The sequence below is a fragment of the Pelobates fuscus genome, chromosome 10 (assembly GCF_036172605.1).
Source record: "Pelobates fuscus isolate aPelFus1 chromosome 10, aPelFus1.pri, whole genome shotgun sequence".
NCBI lineage: Eukaryota > Metazoa > Chordata > Amphibia > Anura > Pelobatidae > Pelobates > Pelobates fuscus.
Genome location: NC_086326.1, coordinates 10,111,611 through 10,129,394, shown reverse-complemented (window position 1 = coordinate 10,129,394; position 17,784 = coordinate 10,111,611). Strand labels below are relative to the sequence as shown.

At 41.5% G+C, this 17,784-nt stretch overlaps 1 protein-coding gene across 1 annotated transcript in view; it reads right to left on the bottom strand.

Moving 5' to 3' along the window:
* Nucleotides 1-128: 128 nt before the first annotated feature.
* LOC134574468 (rap1 GTPase-activating protein 1-like) overlaps nt 129-17,784 on the bottom strand; it is a 43,115-nt gene continuing 25,459 nt past the window's right edge. Inside the window, exons 13-18 of the mRNA XM_063433562.1 lie at nt 14,799-14,954; nt 13,501-13,572; nt 7,801-7,887; nt 6,730-6,891; nt 4,773-4,876; nt 129-1,862 (exon numbers count right to left, since the gene is read on the bottom strand). Of these exons, the coding sequence (XP_063289632.1) occupies nt 1,850-1,862; nt 4,773-4,876; nt 6,730-6,891; nt 7,801-7,887; nt 13,501-13,572; nt 14,799-14,954 (594 nt within the window). The 3' untranslated portion in view covers nt 129-1,849. The remainder of the gene's footprint in view (nt 1,863-4,772; nt 4,877-6,729; nt 6,892-7,800; nt 7,888-13,500; nt 13,573-14,798; nt 14,955-17,784) is intronic.

Here is a 17,784-nt window from a genome sequence, read left to right as displayed (position 1 = left end):
GTTACTCATACAGGGAGGGGCAGATCGCTAAGCCATGACGCCATAAATCATTGGTCTATAAGAAATTCTATTAATTCCCAACCGATCAAATAAACAATGTACCACAATGTAATTTGAGGAGAGGCCGTTTATTGGTTACAAGAAGAAAAAAACATTAGAACAAATAAAAGAATGTTCCAGTAATGGAGGGCCCAACACCCGTTTCTACATGTTTAGACATGGCACTCGTATGCTTGTGTATGTTACTGTATCTGCTGTATATGTTAAATAATATTTAATAGAGTGTTACTGGTTAGTGTCTGTTGTAGGGTAGACATGTGGTGGTGGATTAACGTTGTGTTAAAAACTAAAAGAAAGGTCATAATATTTCCAATGGTAAACTCGCCCACCAGCCCTGGATCTGATGGTTTCCCGTGACGTTGTGCCACCTCGCACAGCGTCTCAGTGTGGGACTCCAGGTTATGTCTCCCCTACCCCCCATGCTGAATGTTTATGAAAAACCTAACATCAGACAATTGCCATAAATGCTCAGCCTCCCTTCTTTAACCCAATGCCTAAAACCGACCCTATGATAACACACATTACATGCCTCGTTGCTTCACTCTCTCATTTGCCCTATTAAATTTACTCCCTTCAGAACCCAGAAAGCAAACTATTAAAGGGATAACAATATATACAAAAATGTATGTGGATAATAGGAAAAAAATTACATTTAGTGAAAATTTGCAGAACTGGCTTGTGCTGTTAACGCTTGGCATTGCCCAATCAAATGCTTCTCATAGACAAGTACTGAGAACACATCTATAGTGCAAAGGTTCTCATCAATAGGAGGGGTTATAACTGAGATTTAGGGTTTCATACAAAAAAAAATTTTTTTATTGACCATTGGTGCTCAATCGACTATTGGGTGAGATTGATTGGAGTTCTATTCTACATAAGCAAGTGTTTGTCTCAATAATAATTCTATTATATTAGATTTATATTTTAACTCGCCTCAGCCAGATTCTCATTGAACAAGGTATGAGTTGTTGGCAAACAGGGGCAGGCAAGTTATAACACTCAGTTTGACGTACATTTCCAAGAGAGGGGATTGTGATGTTTATTTTATTTTCTTCTGATAGGAAGGGCCAAGCTCATAAACCAGATTTGATTTATATTTTTACTTTAGAGAGTTACATTTCCTGAGAGCCAGACCCGTGGCACTGCCAGGGTGATCACTAAATTCTAAGCCTATAATTCACAAACATTTGTAGCTTAGTTAATAAACCTGCGTGTGTAAGTCACCCAGCCACAGGCAGCTTGTGTTCGCTGTTGGGTGGTTAGCATGGTGTCGGTGCAAACATCAGACGCACAAGTTGCACAAAACCAATTTAAACACATCAATATCGTAACGTTTGGAGGCGCAGAGCCTTTTGACAATGCTGGCATAAGACCTTTTTATTTAACGGAATTCAATCACACAGTAGAACACAAGCGAAGTCTGTGATATTGATTAGGGATTAGAGCAGTTTGTTCTAGGTTACGTGAGGTGTGGTCTATATACATCATGCAGGGATGGAGATGGATTTTAAGAAAGGCATGTTTGCCTGTTGACATGTTCTCGGTAGATTATTTACATTTTTTTTATATTGCATGGTTATTGTGGATTCTGCTTTTACCAGATCTATTGAAGAACGGGGGACTATGGATCTATATAGTGACTGCCATCCCAACATGTAAGCAGCATAAATAAAGACAGTGAACCAGTTTCTCCCCCATGGACAGACATCTGATATTCAAGTCGGTCTTAACTCGGTGAGTCGCCATGACTCCTGGTAGCGTTTTGGGTTCTTGGCGCATGTCACTCATATTAAGAGAACAACCTGGTGAGAGAAAGAAGATGTAAAATCTAAATTCATGCTGTTTTCAAGGATTTTCTTAATTCAGTTGCTGTGAAATCGTGAACGCGTTCAGAAGGCTGGGGACCATTGCACTTTTTTCTGATGCTTCACTCTGTCTTTATTAAATCAGTGTTCCGTGCTGCAAATTGTATTGTATGGTGCTTAAATCTCGCTACCTTGTTTGGAGGTGAGACCCTCACTATAGTGCAGCGATAGAGTGACGCGTTGGGTGGGGCTTACTGCATATTATTAAAATAGCTGTTGAAAAGCACAGCAGCACAACCAGGATCAAACTGAATTGCTAATTTTATTAATTAAAAAGGCACCAACTTACTCTGTAGCGCTGCATAATGGGAGGACAAGACATACCAATTCAACAGGACAAGTTTGTCTCGGATTAAGAAGTTGCTCATGCAAGCTTTCAATAAAAGTCCTTGCACTGGCGTCCCATTTCTCGCCGACTGAGTGGTTTACCACAGTCCCCCATTAACCTGCTTGCTGTCCTAGTGAGAAGGCCCCATTTTTAGCAAATGCTCAGTGGGAGCTCTCTCGCAGCTGCAGCATTGTCCCCCGAGAGTTGGTACAGTTTTAACGAGTCCATACTGAGCTCTGCATGATGCTTTAACCCATAACTAGTCCTTAGGGCACCTTGCGCGGCTAGCTTCTGTGTCCCAGGTTCCTGAGCATTTTTAACATCGAGTTATGTACATAGCATTTCAATTACAATGTATTCCTAAATATTAATATTATAAATAATAAAAACAGCAGTCTTCCCATTAGGACTGGTGTCCTCACTGTGTTGAGCAATAAACAGCTTATTATAGAAAGTTGCCTGGGGCGTGATTTGTTTCAGACGTTGGGGACTCACTGAAATAGCACGGGGATTCACTTTTGGACAAATTTAAGAACCCTCCATACTCCTTACAGTGGCAATTATTTGCCTTTTGAAAAACTGATTCATCCCAACATGGAGGTTATGGGGCCTAGCCTGGAGTGAGCAGTAACACGAGGCGGACCGGTGGGGGTATATCATGGATGCCCTGAGTATACCCAGAGCAGTGCGAGTGTGTGTAATGATATACTGATCAAGAACATTTCCCTGGTGTCCACAGACACGGAACACTAGGGAACAAGCCCGGGAGGGCAGGATAGACCTGAATTGAAGACATTGCCATCAAAACTTGAACAGTTTGTGGTATGAAAAAGAAATTGCAACATATTAGTACATATGAGTAAGACCCTGTTGAATTACTGGATAATTGATCATCTGCGCATTATTGGTTATGGGCTTCAATTCTCTTTATCTAATCGTGAAAATGATGCGACTGCTCTTATCCGGCTGCTATTTCGCAGCCGTTCCAGCAGAGCCAGAGCTAAGAATTTAATTGTGCATTTACGAGGTAAGTGCTGTCTCCACTTAGAGCTTAATAGAACAAACTGGCGTGCAGAGCGAGACCGCGCTGTGTTCATCAATGGATAAAACTGCCTGGTCTAAGAAAGCTTCTGGTATAATTGTGTGTGCAGCCACCAAGGAAGGTGTAAAAAGTGGCCGCATTGAGGCGTTGCTCATGATCGGGCATTCTTACAGGGATATTAACCACCAGTCCAGTACTAGCTAGGGCTTTCAGGAATTGGCTATTATTTTGGTTCACATTGTTGCCAAGACAAACAAATTCTTCATGCTGTGGGGAAAGAGTGTGTACTAGTCGATTTTACTTAGGTAGCACTTGAATTCTGCACTTTGCTGAGTAGCAAAGATCAATCCTTTCATCGCAAGATAAGGAATTTCTTAAATCTCCTAAAAAAATTGTGATGCAGAAACTCAAAGCTAAGTTGTGTGTCTTTTGCACCAAATTAAATTGTAGGGGACCACAGATAACCCGACAGGTTACCTCCGCTAACCCCCTTCCTTCAGCCAGTCAGGAACTATTTAAAGCACAAAGAGATCCATCCCCCCCCTCTCCCCCAAGTAACTGGACGACACACAGTCTTGGCGGCACAATACAATTTTATTGACCACACATGGCTTTTATGCATAACCCCATGCAAGGGGTCTACCACACATTCATGCAAGGTCACATCCCCCCTCAAGATCAAGATCCTCCCCCCTCCCTGGGGTCCCAGCACGGGAAGGGACTCTGTTCCATTTGTCTGCAACTAAATCCACAATATCCCCCACACCAGCCGCCAGGGGTCTTCTTCCCAAGAGCCTCTGTGCAAAGGGACAGTCCCTTTTTCCTGCGCCTAGACTCCCAGGCACAGAAAAGCCCGCCTGTGGGAAAAGAGCAAATCTCTTTGTCCCCAGGCTCAGGAGAGCCCGCCAAAATTGCCAGTGCCCCAAAAGTGCCCACACCAATTTCAGAGATTCTTTCCTCTGTCCCTCGATTGACTAGTCTCCGTTTGCAAGGTCCTGGTGTGAAACCCAGACAAGGGAAGTGTCTCATTTCGGGGTATGCATGCTACGCTTGGCTAGCCTTCTTCTATACGAATGGCGGCCACCCAGGGGAGCACTCATGAATTACTTCCCTTGCGGTTTCACACCTACATTGCGAGTGCGAACGTTCTGATTAATTGGTGTGAACGTTCTATTGGGGCACCGTGAGGTTCTCGTTCGGGAGACGAATGAGTCGGGAAACAATCCACAAATGCTACTCCTGGTGGCGTTCGTCTGCACGAATGGCGGCCACCCAGGGAAGCACTCATTAATTGTTTCCCTTGCGGTTTGCGGTTTTGACACTTATGTTGCAAGGTGTGAACATTCTAACTTAACATTCTAAATGAGGTATTGCGGTGGTCTCTGTTCGGCTAAGCGATTTCCACCTAAATTGTCAGATTACATTTTTAATTCATTCTAGATCGATGTTTAGTAAATAACCCCCATATGGCTCTCACCTCTTTTCGTCAGAGGAGCTCTCTATGGCAATACTGCTGCTCCGGCACCCTCGGGAGAGAGTGTCTCGTGATCTCTGAGGACTTCGCAAAGCGAGAGAGAATGACTGTGAAAAGAAAGAGATGAGACAACTCAGAGACAGACACAATAATAATAAAGACAGCTTACATGCTGTGTTGGATGGTCAGTAAGAAAAATGCTTAAGAGACAGCTCAGAGAGAGAGAGAGAGAGAGAGAGAGAGAAAAGAGCACTTGGATAGAAAGAGTACAGAGACAATTAGATGGCAGACCAAGTGAGAGAAAGACACCGCACAGAGACACTCAATGAGAGATCTAGTGAGAGAAAGAGACAGCATGGAGACCCTCTGTGAGAAATCCAGTGAGAGAAAGAGACAGCATGGAGACCCTCAGTGAGATATCCAGTGTATGAAAGAGACAGCATATAGACACTCAATGAGAGATCCAGTGAGAGAAAGAGACAGCATGGAGACCCTCAGTGATAGATCCAGTGAGAGAAAGAGACAGCATGGAGACCCTCGGTGAGAGAAAGAGACAGCATAGAGACACTCAATGAGAAATCCAGTCAGAGAAAGAGACAGCATAAAGATACTTAATGAGAGCTCAAGTGAGAGAAAGAGACAGCATAAAGATACTCAATGAGAGATCCAGTGAGAGAAAGACACAGCAAGGAGACACTCAGTGAGAGATCCAGTGAGAGAAAGAGACAGCGAGGAGACACTCAGTGAGAGATCCAGTGAGGGAAAGAGACAACAAGGAGACACTTAATGAGAGATCCAGTGAGAGAAAGAGACAGCATGGAGACCCTCAGTGAAAGATCCAGTGAGAGAGACAGTAAGGAGACACTCAGTGAGAGATCCAGTGAGCGAAAGAGACAGCATAAAGATACTCAATGAGAGATCCAGTGAGAGAAAGAGACAGCGAGCAGACACTCTGTGAGAGATCCAGTGAGGGAAAGAGACAACAAGGAGACACTGAGAGATCCAGTGAGCGAAAGAGACAGTAAGGAGACACTCAGTGAGAGATCCAGTGAGAGAGACAGTAAGGAGACACTCAGTGAGAGATCCAGTGAGAGAGACAGTAAGGAGACACTCTGTGAGAGATCCAGTGAGGGAAAGAGACAACAAGGAGACACTGAGAGATCCAGTGAGCGAAAGAGACAGTAAGGAGACACTCAGTGAGAGATCCAGTGAGAGAGACAGTAAGGAGACACTCAGTGAGAGATCCAGTGAGAGAGACAGTAAGGAGACACTCAGTGAGAGATCCAGTGAGAGAGACAGTAAGGAGACACTCAGTGAGAGATCCAGTGAGGGAAAGAGACAGCAAGGAGACCCTCGGTGAGAGAAAGAGACAGCATAGAGACACTCAATGAGAAATCCAGTGAGAGAAAGAGACAGTAAGGAGACACTCAGTGAGAGATCCAGTGAGAGAAAGAGACAGTAAGGAGACACTCAGTGAGAGATCCAGTGAGAGAGACAGTAAGGAGACACTCAGTGAGAGATCCAGTGAGGGAAAGAGACAGTAAGGAGACACTCAGTGAGAGATCCAGTGAGCGAAAGAGACAGTACAGTAACAGTTTAATGACAGATTTAGCCCTGATGTCATGCTATTGGAAGTGTTAAAAGACAAGGCTAATACTATTGAGTTTTTGGGGGTTTCTTTTGCAATCTCATTCCTGCTCAAAAAACAAAAAATATACAAAAGTAAATTCAGTGTCTGCAATTCTTGTGGCTATATTCCCAGAATTATTCCTCCTGAAAGGTTCCACAGGGATTGCCAAGTGATACTTTGTTATTGATTGGATTTACATCCAGCCAATCACATCACAGAAAATGGGCAATCTGACTGCATGGGGAAAGTTGACAATTTTTTTCTTGAGAAAGCCACATTAGGGGGCACTTCATGTCTGCTATGGGTTACTTCCATCTCTTCTTTAGTCACCTTGAAATTTTCCAAAAACCCACTAGTAGTGTTCTCCAGTTTATCCACCGTTCCTTCATCCGCTGTCCCTCCAGCCCCTTCATTCAATGGTCCCAGCACACTCTGACTATGAAGGATAAGTTCCTCATACAGGGTGTCAATAAGAGCGGCCCGTGTGCGTTCCTGAGAGCACAACAAAGAGAGGTTTGGAGATGATGGGATTGGTAAAAGTCATTAAAAATACAAGAAGACAATGGTTTGGCTAATAATGCAGGGTTCAACAGACAATAAACATATTCACTGATAAAGAGTGCAACCAGACAGTGGATTGATTGATTGATTGATTGATTGCTTGAGTGATTGATTAATTGATGGAAGACACAAGCAGACAATTCATTGATCTATTGATAAGGGATAATATAGGATCTTGTATTGGTCCACTGATATATGGACTGATTGACTGACCTGTATCTTCTATGCAGCATACAGGTGAATTAGTCTAGAGATAGAATAACATAATCAGACAATGAAATGATACGATGCAAACGTGTTTTGACTAATAATAGTCTTCCTCAGTGCAAGAGGAAGACTATGATTAGACCATTATTAGTCGAAATGCGTTTGCATCGTAGATATTTTATGAGGACTTGAAATTCATTGCGGTTGTGTATATTATTATTTTCTCTACACACTGCTTACTTAGGTCCTATTTTATTATATTATATTTTAATACTTTTATATCAATAAATACTTTTTTGGACTATGAGATCCTGCATCTGGAGTATTTTCGTAGCCAGTTATTGGCACCCCAACGCTGATCATATAGAGCCTGGTACGGCTCTACACCTGTGAGTAAACATTTCATATTTTCCCTGTTTAACATTGTTATTATACAGATTTCACTATGTGTGGTATAATTTTTCTTTTGTAGACCCTATGAAAGGAATCTCGCTGTAACAACCAGACACAATTATTGGGAAGTATAGCCATATAGGTGTCACACTGAAGGATGTTTAGATGGCCATCTTTCAGTCAGTTCATGAGCTTTCAATGTCACTAGGAACGTGTTTTAATAACGGAGTTTATTTTCACCTGCAGTTTTGAGAACCTCTCAGCACGGTAACAGCTGACCTCCGCATTAATAAGCTTGGTGAGAAGAAATTCCCGGAAATGCTGGTTCTGAGGATAATAAAAAAGGGGTTATTACGATATATTCTACCACTCACTGGAAAACATCCGGAATCCAACAGCCAAACATCAATCACCCAACCCGCAACCTGAGTAGGAAAGTCAAAGCTTTCATATTAGGGCAAGTCCGTACCTAACTAACTCATCCTAGAGACCTTTTGCCATCTACCACTTACTTTATCTTTTCACAGTTCATAGAATGATTTCCTTATTTTATGGTTTTGCACTATATTGTATTTAAAAGATGAAGAAAAAAAATGAGAAAAGTGTGTTTGTGCCTATGTATGTATAAATGATTGTTTTTCTAGGTAAATGGTTTCATATCTATCCATGTAGATGTTTGTGAGGTCAGTAGATTACTATGTATGGAGGGGTAACCATCGGTGGCCTTGGTTTGCCAAAATACATCACTGCCCTTTTGGGTATGAGCAAAACACCAAAAAATGGCAATCTACAATACAGAAATAATAGAGACGGACATAGCGCAATATTGTCACAGAGAATAGAAATAAGTGGTATAGAGGATTGCACTCACAAACATAGTTTGATTGAAGGCAGACGGGGCTTGTTCAGTACAGTGTTTAGAGTATTTTACTGCTGATTTTATTTTACATTTTTATTTTATTTTATGTGTACATCTGGCTTTCCTGCTCCATTGGATTCTTCCATTGGGATTCGTTATTCCATCTGAACCTGATGTGCCTGTTTGACACTTCCATTTTGTAAGTGTATTTGTGAATAAAGCGTGTAACTTTTTTACTTGGATACTCTGCACTATTATTTCTGTATTGTAGATTGCCATTTTTTTGGTGTTTTGTTGTTATTGCCTTGAGGATATAAGAGGAATCCTTTATCTACAATACAGCTAACTAAGGGTAATTTGTGTGTTTGTTTCACCTAATACCCACTAAGTGTGTTTACTGTCTGCACACAGGTGAATTTATATTGTTTTGCTGTTTATTTGATCATTCTTTTGGGTATGAGGCCTGGTAGAGACCCAAAAAGGACAGAAATGTTGCTAGGCCATCACAGAATAGTTATAAAAACTACAACGACTGCTGGTACATCTCCTACAACCTCCAAACAATGTTCCATAAAATGAGTCACACTATGGACTACTGGTGGCACATCATGCATCTCCTACAGCCTCCAAACAATGTTCCATGAAACGGGTCACACTATGGACAAATGGTGGTACATTGTATATCTCCTACAACCTCAACACAATGTTTCATTAAACAGGTCACACTATTAACTATGAGTGGTACATATCACATCTCCTACAACTTTCAAACAATGTTCCTTTAAACAAGTCAAACTATGGACTATTGGTGGCACATCATACATCTCCTACAACCCCCAAACAATATTCCATTAAACGGGTTACACTGTGGACTACGGGTGGTACATAGTACTTCTTGTACAATTTTCAATATTCCATTAAATGAGTCACACTATGGACTATTGGTGTCATATCGTACATATCCTACAACCTACAAATAATGTTCTATTAAACGTCTCACACAGACTACGGTGGTATATTGTGCATCTCCTACAACCTCCAAATCATGTCCCATTAAACGACTCACACTACAGACTACTGTAGTACATTTCACATCTTCTACAACCTCCAGATAATGTTCTACCAAGCAGGCGACACTATGGACCGATCCAATCTATAGGATATTGTCACCAAACGTAACATCTACTATTATCAAACCGTAGATATGGGAAAAACATAAAACTTTCAGAATATTCCAAAAAACAACATTGCACATGGATTCCTTTATAACCAGATAACCAGAAAATAAATATTTGTAACGGTCAGACCTTTTGTTATTTCACACCAGTATGCTATGATTACCTTGGGATATTTCCTGTGTAAACTGTGAGGTCTAGCTGTTATAAAGATTACTTTGAGATCTATATTGTTACTGTAATTCTCAATAAAAACTGATTTAGAGGGAACACCGGTTTTGTTTTGAGAGTTTCCTGAAATATCCTGAGATTTTTCTGGCTATTGTTGGATATTACAGGAACCTTGCTTCCAAACCAGCCACTGCTCTCTTATCGAAATGAAAGACCACGCTCACATAATGCATTCTAGATATTCATAAGTTTCCATTTTTTTCTCAGTATATACTGCTGTGTGATCTGACCTGCCCTTACAAATGGGGAACATGTTTTATTCAGAGTGCTGCTTGCAGTAAATAATTAATGGTGAATTTGATTCACATGAAATGTATAATGTAGTATGATGACAGCACCACCCTTTGGCTGTCTGTGGTACTGATACCTTGACTATCCAATAATGGTTTCTATGTGGTGAATTCATTTGACAAGTTAAAGTGTTCATCTAAATAAGCATAAACAAAAACTCATTAATATTTAGAAGAAAAAAAAATCCCATTATTTCCCAGTCTATAATAAAAGTTTGTTAAACTATTAGTTAACACAATAATGAGTTAGAAAAGGAATTTAATCTTATTGATAACTGAGTCCCCTATCAGACTTTACAATATTATAGTCACTTGGCCACTATAGGCGAGTTGGCAGTCTGGAAAATAAAATTAAATGTAGAAACCAACCTGTGGCAAAGATGCCTCTGCCAAATGTTCCTGGAGGGGCCTGCTGGCTGGCCTCCTGACCAAAGACTATGGGCCATGTAAAAAGAGATGTTAAAAGTTGACCTACCTACCTGGAGAGCTGGCATGAATCTGTCTCTGGGGTCCAGTGGTGCTGCTGGGAGGCATGCTGTTGTGTTTGAATCCGAGGCAGCGAGGGAGCTGTGATCTCCATGCTCTGCTCCCTCGCGCCTGGCAGCAAACGGCATGTAAGGAAGCAGAGCAGGGAAATCAGAGCTCCCTCGCTGCCTCGGATTCAAACACAGCCGCACGCCGTGCCAGGGGTCCATAACATGGACTGGTAGGAGGGAGCACATCCCTCCTGCCAGTCACTAGAATCTTGCGCCCACAGAGCTGGTGCGCCCTAAGGCGGCTGCTTGTGCCGCCTTATGGATGCGCCATCCCAGGATTTAGGGTGGCATGGGGGCAATGCCTTCACCAATCTCAGCCTCTATTGAAATACCAATGTTTGATTATGATTATGATTCCTCTAATTTAGTGAGCTCAAAAGGTCCCTGGAAGGTCTTCTAGCAGTTTGTCTCCTGAATCCAAGCCAAGCAGCCCTCCATAAATTGTCCATTATTGGGTCATCCAGCAGTGGAACTCATGGCCACAGTTCAAAACAGAAGAAATTTGTATGGCAAATATTTGATCCCTTTGCAGAAGAGAGAGATGCTGTTTTGTCTGGCCTATGTTTTTCCTCCAGTTCCAATGATCTTTATTTTACTTAGGAAGCTGTAAAATATGTACTTCTTTTTGGCCCAGGAGAGAGGAGACCTTAGTTCAAGTTGCTACTTCAATTGTCTCCAGGGATCCACTGGAGCTTCCAGTCTTAAAAGATCTTTTAAAACCTTTATGTGCACTCCCAGTCATTCCATCTGATGGCCTGGAAGTTAGGAGGATATGGCTAAAAGGCAAAGGCTTCTCAGATCATGTTACGTATATCCTCCTTCAAATCAGGGAAATGAATACTCCTGCATTCTACTATATGATCTGGGACATTTTGATGATTGAGCTTCTTCACGTAATGCCTCTGTTGTACCTTCCTCCACTAAAGACATCTTTAATTTCTTTCAGAAGGTATTTGAGTCTCAATAGCTGCAAGATTCAGATCTCTACCCTTAGAGGATCGAACCATATATTTCTAGATCCACCTAGATAGCCTTCAATACAATTCTTTGCTCATCCATGGGATCTCCATCAGGTGCTACTCCTTTTGAGCCATTGCAATAAGCCTGCCGCACCTTCGTACTTTAAAATACTATCCCGATGATTTCGGAGCTACACTTCCTGCCTGGAACCAAACATAGTATTTCACATTTATCTTCATAAGTTGGTGTTATTTGAATTCCTGCCACTTTTTATTACTCTTACAAATATTTTGTTCCTTTTTCTCCCCTTTAGGTTTTATCATAGATTACACTAGCAAAATAAGCTAATGAGTAATATTTACTGGGATAAAAGCAGTATTCACAATTTGAAGGATTTGGTTAAACATGAAATAAAAAACTAAGAAAGTGAAAGCTTATTTGCTGTCAATGGAAAATCCGCCACTGTAGAGTGTCCTCTTTTTAATTTACAAACAAAATGCAGATTTCAATTGAAATTGTCACTTTTATAAATTAACCTTGTTACACCCCCCCCTCCCCCCCCTTCCCCCCCCTCCCCCCTCCCCCCCCTTCCCCCCCCTCCCCCTCCCCCCCCCCCCCCCCCAGGTGTCAATCAGAGAACCATTCCTGTTACTTCCTGGTTTGTTTAGCTCAGTGGAGATGAACTCGAGAGGCAGCAGAAGTCTGATTGGACAGCTACAGAAAGTCTGGGCGTGGTTAGAAGGGGAGGGCTTGCAAAGGTAGCAGACAAGAGATTTGCAGGTTTTGCAAGTTGTATTTAAATATAACTCATAATGAAAATTGCATAATTAAATGCATGCATGTTTTCATTAGGAGTATATCTACTAAGTGATTTTTGTATTCTTTATATTTGTGCTGTGGAGGGTCCCTTTAATATAAGTTTAAAGGCATATGAGCATCTCATATAGAGGTTAACATACATAATAGGTGATTTTTAGTGTGTAAAGGGAAAAGCTTGGGAACCAGACCTGTCCTGCTATGTCGCGTGTTGCTTCTCCACTAGCACAACAGACCACCACAATGATTCTTCAGGGTAAGGTCCTCTACCCAGAGGTAACATCACCTGTTCGGAACACTTCTTCTTGTTGAAAAAAAGAATTACCGCTGAGTACTCCTGTCACTATCTTTACAAATATGCTTTTGGCCCACATGCCCAAGTGATTATGCTTTTGACACACAGGTCCACAGACCCTGTCACCATTTGAAAATGTAGTGAAATAGCTTTTCTGTGGTTCTGGCCAGCTTGCGTCCTACATAATAAAATAGTTTACAGTGCACATTGCGCTGAATCCTGTGCCTTTTCCGTGTGCCAGTCACGGACTGTGCCATGTAGTAACAGGAATTGCTGCTGATGCTGTTTCACGTTTCCCTCACTACGTTTCCACTACACTAGACTTGTGTATATAATTTATTCTGAACTACTTATTCAATTTCATAAATATTAACTACCAAAGCAAAGTTCAGCAAGTTCCTGCTCTCAAATGCACCTCTAAGAAACAAGACTTGATTATCTTTGTCAGCGACTGACCCAAAAACCAGAACAAATAGCGCATTTACAATCGTTAAACTGTAAACTGTCCGAAGTTCAGATTGTCCGTAGTGTAGTAAATATATACTATGACATCACAGATCCGACATGTGGGTAGAATTTTATAAAAGTGTCAGAGTGAGATGATTCAAAGTGGAGTAATTACCACTTAAACGAGTGGAACCAAAGAGGAGATTCACTGGTTTCAACTGTTCTGTTGGTCACACTTTTACATCTCTCCCCACTGCGCGCTGGCAACATTATAACCAATGGCTTGTCAGAAAAACATATTCATCACGTGAAGGACATGTTTTATTCTAACCTTCTGAAACACAGCCGGGCTTGGGAGAGCTGGTCCAAACTTTGGCACATCATTCCTGGCTGTGACTGAAACCTGTCAATCACATAAATATGTAATAAAACACCTGTTATAAATGGTGAAACACAAGCTATTTCTGAACGAAGCATCCCTCAAGGTTATCCTATGTTTCAGACCCTTCGATAATACTGGCACCCTCTATTGCTGTGTTTTAGAATGTTTGTTTTTTGTTTTTTTCATTTTGTTTTGTGCAAAAAAAATTAAACAATTCTTTTTTAATGTTTATTGTAAAATTATATTTTGCTACTTTACAAAACAATAGAATATGATTAGCTGGGAAGAGGTAAGACCCAAATTATAATAGCCTTATTTATTATTTACTATTATAAAGATATACCTGTGATCTTAGCAAAGAGATCGATAACGATATCTAAATGTATATATATTAAATATATTATATCTATAAATAAACACACATGCACAAAAATATATATATTGAAGAAATATAAATAAAATAAATTAAAAAGGGAAACGGAGAGGGTTTATTAGCATTAGAAAATTGAACTGTCAAAAGAAAACACAACCCCCTCATACCAAAAAACTAAACAAAAAAAAACCACAAATCCAAGAATTTAGGTGTGTTTCTTTTGCATAAACTTTTTAGATTTTTTTTTTCAAAATATTAACATTTTAAAAATATATCACATATAAAAACATATTAACATATAACTTGTTAAGGGTTTATAACTCGTTAACATTTATAATAGGTTGATACTTGTTTTTTTTCGTAATCTTAAATCATTTCAAATGTTTATCCACAAATATTAAATAATTTGAAAAGCTTAACCAACAATATTAAGTGGACTCCCAAGTTTGCAAAAAATGTTACAACTATGTTTTTGTTTTCCAGTTCATATTTTCTAATGTTACATTTTCTCATTGGGCCAACGTTTCCAATCATTGTAAGCATTCGCCTCCATTCCTGCTAAAGTGAATAGCTGCTACAGACAGGAATAGTAATACATAGATATATTCTGGGTGCACAAAGGGTCGAATGCCAAAATTATAATGACCAATATGGATATCGCACTCTCCTGGATCTTAGGGTGCAACCGGACCTGAAGTTGGCCAATTCTCACAATGCGATTTGCAAAAAAGTAATGATGGTCCAGGCATTCACGTTCAAGTCAGTGGGCAGATTTATTGGGGCAGAATCAAAACAACGTTTCTGCTTACAACAGGGCCTTTATCAAGTCCAAATGAACCATTTCCTTTCATTCACACGTCTAGAGCTTGCTCACCTTGTAGAGAGTGTCTCCGCTGGGACTGAGGTCTGGTTGCACTGCGATAAAACAGTGTAAGAAGTGAGAGGTAATTATATTTGGAGAAAAAACTGCCCCGTCGTCTTGGTAGACAATGGCTACGATATCATTGCCGATGTGGCGCTTCCTCTGTAGCTGGAAAGACACAAAGAGGATGGAAAATAGAAGAGTGGGGACTTACTGAAAATAAATAATGAACTTACTAATATAATCCATATTATTTTATTTCATATAATTATTGTTCTCCTGGTTTATTATTTTATGAAAAGACAGATCTCAGGATATATCAGAACTACACCACAAGGAAAAAAAAGAGAAAAAAGAGGCAGAAGGAGAGAAAAAAAAGGGCAAAAAAGACCAAGTGTGGAGAGAAGGTTAGAAAATTGGGCCATGTTAACATTAGTTGCTCGTTGGTTAATAACATCTGGCAACAATTGTAAAGTGCTGAGGAAGAAGTATGCATGATATAAATAATAACAATCAATTGATGCAGTGAACACCTACCTGCTGAGTGTCTCCAGGGGTGTATGGAAGTTTTGTGGATCCATAATGGATCATTGATGAAGGATGCAGTGAGCACCTACCTGCTGCGTGTCTCCAGGAGTGTATGGAAGTTTCGTTGATCCATTATGGATCATTGATGAAGGATGCAGTGAGCACCTACCTGCTGCGTGTCTCCAGGAGTGTATGGAAGTTTCGTTGATCCATTATGGATCATTGATGAAGGATGCAGTGAGCACCTACCTGCTGTGTGTCTCCAGGGGTGTATGGAAGTTTTGTGGATCCATAATGGATCATTGATGAAGGATGCAGTGAGCATCTACCTGCTGAGTGTCTCCAGTGGTGTATGGAAGTTTCGTGGATCCATAATGGATCATTGATGAAGGATGCAGTGAGCACCTACCTGCTGAGTGTCTCCAGGGGTGTATGGAAGTTTTGTGGATCCATAATGGATCATTGATGAAGGATGCAGTGAGCACCTACCTGCTGCGTGTCTCCAGGAGTGTATGGAAGTTTCGTTGATCCATTATGGATCATTGATGAAGGATGCAGTGAGCACCTACCTGCTGTGTGTCTCCAGGGGTGTATGGAAGTTTCGTGGATCCATAATGGATCATTGATGAAGGATGCAGTGAGCATCTACCTGCTGAGTGTCTCCAGTGGTGTATGGAAGTTTTGTGGATCCATAATGGATCATTGATGAAGGATGCAGTGAGCACCTACCTGCTGCGTGTCTCCAGGAGTGTATGGAAGTTTCGTTGATCCATTATGGATCATTGATGAAGGATGCAGTGAGCACCTACCTGCTGTGTGTCTCCAGGGGTGTATGGAAGTTTCGTGGATCCATAATGGATCATTGATGAAGGATGCAGTGAGCATCTACCTGCTGAGTGTCTCCAGTGGTGTATGGAAGTTTCGTGGATCCATAATGGATCATTGATGAAGGATGCAGTGAGCACCTACCAGCTGAGTGTCTCCAGGAGTGTATGGAAGTTTCGTGGATCCATAATGGATCATTGATGAAGGATGCAGTGAGCACCTACCTGCTGAGTGTCTCCAGGGTTGTATGGAAGTTTCGTGGATCCATAATGGATCATTGATGAAGGATGCAGTGAGCACCTACCTGCTGAGTGTCTCCAGGGGTGTATGGAAGTTTCGTGGATCCATAATGGATCATTGATGAAGGATGCAGTGAGCACCTACCTGCTGAGTGTCTCCAGGGGTGTATGGAAGTTTCGTGGATCCATAATGGATCATTGATGAAGGATGCAGTGAGCATCTACCTGCTGAGTGTCTCCAGTGGTGTATGGAAGTTTCGTGGATCCATAATGGATCATTGATGAAGGATGCAGTGAGCACCTACCGGCTGAGTGTCTCCAGGAGTGTATGGAAGTTTCGTGGATCCATAATGGATCATTGATGAAGGATGCAGTGAGCACCTACCTGCTGAGTGTCTCCAGGGTTGTATGGAAGTTTCGTGGATCCATAATGGATCATTGATGAAGGATGCAGTGAGCACCTACCTGCTGAGTGTCTCCAGGGGTGTATGGAAGTTTCGTGGATCCATAATGGATCATTGATGAAGGATGCAGTGAGCACCTACCTGCTGAGTGTCTCCAGGGGTGTATGGAAGTTTCGTGGATCCATAATGGATCATTGATGAAGGATGCAGCAAGCACCTACCTGCTGCATGTCTCCAGGAGTTTATGGAAGTTTTGTGGATCCATAATGGATCATCGATGAAGGATGCAGTGTGCATCTACCTGCTGCGTGTCTCCAGGGGTGTATGGAAGTTTCGTTGATCCATAATGGATCATTGATGAAGAATGCAGTGAGCACCTACCTGCTGAGTGAGTGTCTCCAGGGGTGTATGGAAGTTTCGTGGATCCATAATGGATCATTGATGAAGGATGCAGTGAGCACCTACCTGCTGAGTGTCTCCAGGGGTGTATGGAAGTTTCGTGGATCCATAATGGATCATTGATGAAGGATGGAGTGAGCACCTACCTGCTGAGTGTCTCCAGGAGTTTATGGAAGTTTCGTGGATCCATAATGGATCATTGATGAAGGATGCAGTGAGCACCTACCTGCTGTGTGTCTCCAGGGGTGTATGGAAGTTTCGTGGATCCATAATGGATCATTGATGAAGGATGCAGTGAGCACCTACCTGCTGAGTGTCTCCAGGGGTGTATGGAAGTTTCGTGGATCCATAATGGGTCATCGATGAAGGATGCAGTGAGCACCTACCTTCTGAGTGTCTCCAGGGGTGTATGGAAGTTTCGTGGATCCATAATGGATCATCGATGAAGGATGCAGTGAGCACCTACCTGCTGAGTGTCTCCAGGGGTGTATGGAAGTTTTGTGGATCCATAATGGATCATCGATGAAGGATGCAGTGAGCACCTACCTGCTGAGTGTCTCCAGGGGTGTATGGAAGTTTTGTGGATCCATAATGAATCATTGA